Here is a 6,000-nt window from a genome sequence, read left to right on the forward strand (position 1 = left end):
TCACAGGATTGTATTAATTTGAAAGCGAGACAGAGTCTAAGAATCAGGGAGATTCCAGGATAGAAGGATGAGGTGAATTCATTGGTGAAAGAGGAAACAATATCTCAATTACCTCGCAAGACTGAGAGACCTGAACAACACTAACGTTTTGAGTTCAACATTGTAGCTAAACCTCAGCAATGTTTGGTGAGAGTTACCAGGCGGCCTTTGGCTTAGGGTTCAATTTTGCACATTGAAAAAATGGCAATGCTTTTTTCTTCTGTTAGCTTGTGGCCTATAATGGTTTCCCTTGACATATGAATGATTACTGTCTGAGTCCTGTAGATTTCTCCAAACTCTTTTATTCACGCTTATGTATATAAAATGCTTCCTGTAAGTACATCTCTCACTATAACAAGCTATTTCATCCCCTCTTCACAATAGTACAGTAGCTCAGTGGTTAATACTGCTGCCTCAGTGCAACAGGGACCTGGCTTCAATTCCAGCCTTGAGTGACTCTCTTTGTGGAGTTTGCACATTCTCCCTGTGTCTGCATGGGTTTCCTCTGGGTGCTCCAGTTTCCTCCAATCGTCCAAAGATGTGCAGGTTAGGTGAACTGGCCATGCTAAATTGCCCATAGTGTTCAGGAATGTGAAGGTTAGGTACATTAGTCAGGGCGAATGTAGAGATAATAGAGTAGGAGAATGGGTCTGGGTGGGTTACTGGTCGGAGGGTCGTTGTTGGGGCAAATGCCCTGTTTCTACACTGTAGGGACTCTATGATGATTTCTTGTATCTGACTGCTGATGTCACTGTGACATCACAATATGTATCGCCATGTTATTAAAATATTCACTATGCAACAACTGTATCTGGTAAATTACTTTTTTAATAAAAAGAGATTTATAATTATCTTACTTCTCTACGATGTATTACCCAGCTTCAGGACAAGTCAGAAATCAGCACTTTAAAATCCTATCTCAACCATCCCTCAACATGAACTGAATCTATCACTGTCAGGATCATAAACCAGCAAATTCTCTTAACACATCAGTTGTTGATAATTAAAATCTTTCCACGTGAAGTCATTTGGTGGGCCAAAGGGCCTGTTCCCATGCTGTATTGTATCACTGTATATCTAAAAATAGGTCAGACACATGTGGTGGAATTGAAGAGAATAAAGAGATATGGGGACAACACAGGCACATGGAATTACAACCATTAATTAAATAATGACTAGACAGCGAGATAGGGAGGCTGGCATCAATGGCCTACTTTATGGTAAGTAAGGTCAACATAATTTTTACAACATATAGCATAGAACAGGGCAGCACAGAAATGGGCCATTCAGCACATGTTGTATCGGACATGATGCCCAATTAAACTAATCCCTTCTGCCTCCCCTTGGTCCATATCCCTCCATTCCTTGCATATTCATGTGCTGAACTAAAAGTCCCTTATATGCTTCTACCACCATCCCTGGCAACGCGTTCTAGACTCCCACCACTCTCTGTATAAAAAAACTTGCTCCTCACATCTCCTTTGAACTTTCTCCCTCTCTCCTTAAATGCATGTCTCCTTGTATTAGACATTTTAACTTTGGGAAAAGGATTCTGATTGTCAGAATGCATTACTTCTGTACCGTTGTATAAACCAATAATTAATCACTTGAAACATTCACACGCAACTGACAGAGCCACCTTGCTCAATAAATCCAGAACAGACATGAGATTATTTTAGAAACAGATGTAGCAATTTAACGTAGAGTCACATTTTTTTATGTCAGAAGAAATACAACTTCATATCGTAACATTTGTCTCTTGCTGGTGACAGGATAAGTATTACTAAAGCAATTTTCAGGGCTTGTCTCATTAAACAATTCTTTTGCAATTTAAAAAAAACATTTCATAACATATCACTATGAGTAGTTTTTGGAAACTAGCTGATGATTTAAGCATTTTTATTGCAAAATATTTTAATCTACAGAATGAGGTGACTCAGGCTGTAAACTAACAATGTCTTTAAATTTTTGTTAGAGTTAAAACTTTGAAAATAAAAAAAGAGATGGCCTTTAGCAAACATTATGTTTTCCCTTTTCAATCAACTGCACAAGGTGTGTTAACAACAAGAGTTGGCATTTATATAGCTACTTTAATGTAGTAAAACATCATAAGAAGCTTTTCATGAGCGTTATCAAAAAACATTAATTAAATTTTAATTAAATTAAACTTTAATTAAAGTTGCCATACTGACAACTTTAATGATATGAGAACAGATGGATCAAGGTTTGGTTAAAGAGATACATTTCAAGGAGTGACTTAAAAGAAGAGGTCATGGTAGAGAGATGACAAATTTGAAGATGGAATTTCAAAGCTTACGGCACAGACAATTAAAGACCAATCGAGGAGAGACAAACATTGGAGATGCTGAAAAGGCCAAAATTGGAGAACCAGTGGGATCAGAATGATTTGTTCTGCTGGAGGAGCTTGTAGAAGGAGTAAAAGCCAGGGCATTGAAGAATTGGAAAACAAGAATGAGAATTTTAAATCAAAATGTTGCTGGACAGGGGACATTTCTAAGTCAGTGAGCAAAAGATCTCCAGAACTTAGCAGAAGTTTGGGCACATAGCAGAATTTTGGACAAGCTCAAGTATAGGGAGGATCGAAAATGGGAGATTGGCCAAGAGAACATGGGAATAGTTGAATCTAAAGGTAAGTAAGGCATCAATAAAGTTGATGATCATATTAATACATGAAAGTGTTAAACAAATAACTTTTTAAACTCTTAAAAAAAATACAACTTCCCAACACATGGTGAAAAAAGGTATGTTGTCACATTATAATATTTTAAAACCATACTTTGATATACTTGATGACAATCATTGAACTGCTTAAAGTTTTACTTTGCCAGTCAGCCAGATAATCAGTCCACACAGTTGAAAAACCATTGTTCACGGAGATTAGCGGAGTATAAGGAAGAACAAATAGTCTTTGGCTTTACCTACCATTCTGAAATAGTCAGCCAAATGATTCGCAGACCAGTTAAATACATCGTTGCGATTTGGAAGGTTTCTGAAAGCCATCTTTTTGCTCCCAAGTCTCCAATTATATTTCACTTCATTTCATGTTACAACATATAGCTGAGAAGAATAACGGGTCCTTTCTCTTCCTGTCACACACCACAACCTTCACAGTACCTAGAAAGGAAGTGCGTAGGGCGCTGATCAATGATTACAATGAATAAGATACTCCATTTGACAAGCATTTGGTTTACTTCTCCAAGTAATTAAATGTAGGCTGAAAAGTAAATGCTAATGATAGATCTTGAAGTGAAACTTTACCATTGCCTCCTGCTGAATGTTATTTTGAGAAAATTAATACTGAAATGGACTTGACTAACTTCCTTTGTTACTTCCCCCTCTTTATTCTACAGAACTTCAGCAGAAACTGTCCTCTCCCATGATTATACAAGACTTCAGTAAGCTATTTCACCGCTGAGCATAACAAAGTGAACTTGACTACATGTGAGAGGTGCATGTTTGCTCAGCAGCATAAAAAGATCAACTCTATGGAAATGAAATTCTAGTCATCATGGGCTTTTTAAAAGATGTATTATTGAGATTGAATGTTGTACTCCCACACATTAAAGAAGAATGAACAGTGAGAAATTATTTTCAACCTGGAATTTAACTTTAGCCACAGTAGTTGTGTGGTTATGTTGCTGATCTACAGGCTTGGCACAATCAATTGGAGAATGTGGAGTCTGACCTCATCATCACAGCCTGATCATTTTAACTCAGTTTTGAAATTCTAGAAATAAAACTGTAACTTTCAGTAAATGTTTCCCTGAGGTTGACAACTGTCAGTGAAAACCCAAGAGGTCTATTTATGTCTATTTGGGAGGGAAATTGGGTGTGCTGACAGTGTCTGATCCAAAAGTAACTGCAGTCCAACGTCCCACTCGATAAATTGTGTCAAAACATTTATTTCAAAAAGACAATTCACCATCAGCTTCTCAGTGCAACCAAGGATAGGCAATGAATGCCAACCTCAATAGCGATGTCCATTACTGACAGTGAATTTTGGAAAATCAAACTAAGCAGACTTAACAGTAAACTCTGAGCCCCAGAGGAGAGGCTTGAATCGATTAGCCGAATAATCAATTATCCGGATGATAGAGTGCCCTCCCATCTCATATGGAAAATCGAGGTTCCTCTGTACTTGATGACATGGAAAATTTCCCAGGAATGTCCTTTACACAAAAAGCAGGTCAAATCCAACCTGGCCAATTACCATGCTATCAGGTTACTCTTAATCATTAGTAAACTGATGGAAAGTGCCATTGACAATGCAATCAAATGGCACTTAGCACTCAGTTTGGGTTCCACTGAACTCAGTCAATTCCGGGTCTAATTATAACCTTGCTCGAAACATAGAGTTGAACCATGAGAGGCACAGTGAAAGTGACTGTCCTTGACATGAAGGCAGCATTTTAGGGCAACATGATGGTTCAGTGGTTAGCACTGCTGCCTCACAGCGCCTGGGTCCCAGGTTCGATTCCAGCGTCGGGTGACTGTCTGTATGGAGTTTGCATGTTCTCCACGTGTCTGCTTGGGTGTGCTCCGGTTTCCTCCCACAGTCCAAAGATGCACAGGTCAGGTGAATTGGCCATGCTAAATTTCCCATAGTGTTAGGTGCATTAGTTGGGGGTAAATGGGTCTGGGTGGGTTACTCTTCGGAGGGTCGTTGTGGACTGGTTGGGCCGAAGGGCCTGTTTCCACACTATAGGGAATCTAACCTAACCTACTAAGACTGGTAACTTAGTAAGGAACCCTCTCAAAACTTAAGTAAATGAGAATGAGGAGAAATTGTTTACCCAGCACAAAAATAGATAGATATAGTTTTTGGAAGCCAGTCATCTCAGCTGCAGGATCCTACTATCGTTCTGAAGAAGGGTCACTGGACTCGAGATGTTGACTCTGTTGACTCAAATGCTGAAGAAATGCTGAGTCTCACCAGCAATTTCTGGTTTTGTTTGTTTCAGATCTCCAGCATCTGCAGTTCTTCATTTAATATTATATCACTAGAGGATGTTTTCTGATGACTGTATAATGTTCAGCAACTCCTCAGATACTGAAGCTGCTCATATCCATGCAGTATGACATGGATAGGTTTAGGTAGATAATATTCATAAATTCATATGCAAATAACATTCATATCACATGCAATGGTCATCTCCAAAAACAGAGAACCTGATTGTTCACATTCAATGGCATTAGCATCACTGAATTCTCCGCTATCAACACTCTGGACATTGTCTAGAAATTGATTTGGACCAGCAACACAAATACTGTGGCTCTAACAGCAAGTCAATGGCTGAGGATTCTGCTGCAAGTAACTCACTTCATGTCTTTCCAGAGCCTGTCTGCCTCTGGCCAGCACAAGAATGGACTTTGAAGGAATTCTACCCGACTTGCCTGAATGACTGCAGCTCCAATAATATTCAAGAAGATTGACACCACTCGGGGGATAAAACATCACTGAAGGTCCTTCAATAATACCTCCTAAACTGTCTAGACAGCAAGGGTAGCAGACACATGGGAACACCATCACATGTGAGTTCCCCTCCAAGCCACATACCATTCTGACTTATAACAATATCATTGTTGCTTCACTGCTGCAGGATAACGCCTTTCCTAACAGTACTATGGATGTACCCACACCAGACTGCAGCAGTTCAAGAAGACAACTCACCACTCAAGGGCAACAAGGAATAGGCAATAGAATTCAGTGACACCAACATCCCTTGAAGAATAAAAAACATTCCATCACAAATTCTGATCTCTGCATTCACAATGGAAAGTGCCTATACATACATGTCGAGCTATAATTACACTCACCAAGAGTAGCACAGGAATTGAATGTAATTCTTGTATAGGCAACAGATTAGACAGGCATGAATCTGCTACAGACTGGAATCATATAGGTGTTGTGGGTGTTTTATATAAACTTCAGGTAATTAG

At 39.1% G+C, this 6,000-nt stretch overlaps 1 protein-coding gene across 1 annotated transcript in view; it reads right to left on the reverse strand.

The window, feature by feature from the left end:
- lcp2a (lymphocyte cytosolic protein 2a) overlaps nt 1-3,359 on the reverse strand; it is a 174,026-nt gene extending 170,667 nt beyond the window's left edge. Inside the window, exons 1-2 of the mRNA XM_060837487.1 lie at nt 3,319-3,359; nt 2,983-3,174 (exon numbers count right to left, since the gene is read on the reverse strand). Coding sequence (XP_060693470.1) covers nt 2,983-3,060 — 78 coding nt within the window. The 5' untranslated portion in view covers nt 3,061-3,174; nt 3,319-3,359. The remainder of the gene's footprint in view (nt 1-2,982; nt 3,175-3,318) is intronic.
- Between the last annotated feature and the right edge of the window lie 2,641 nt (nt 3,360-6,000).

The sequence above is a fragment of the Hemiscyllium ocellatum genome, chromosome 16, assembly GCF_020745735.1.
Source record: "Hemiscyllium ocellatum isolate sHemOce1 chromosome 16, sHemOce1.pat.X.cur, whole genome shotgun sequence".
NCBI classification, from domain to species: domain Eukaryota; kingdom Metazoa; phylum Chordata; class Chondrichthyes; order Orectolobiformes; family Hemiscylliidae; genus Hemiscyllium; species Hemiscyllium ocellatum.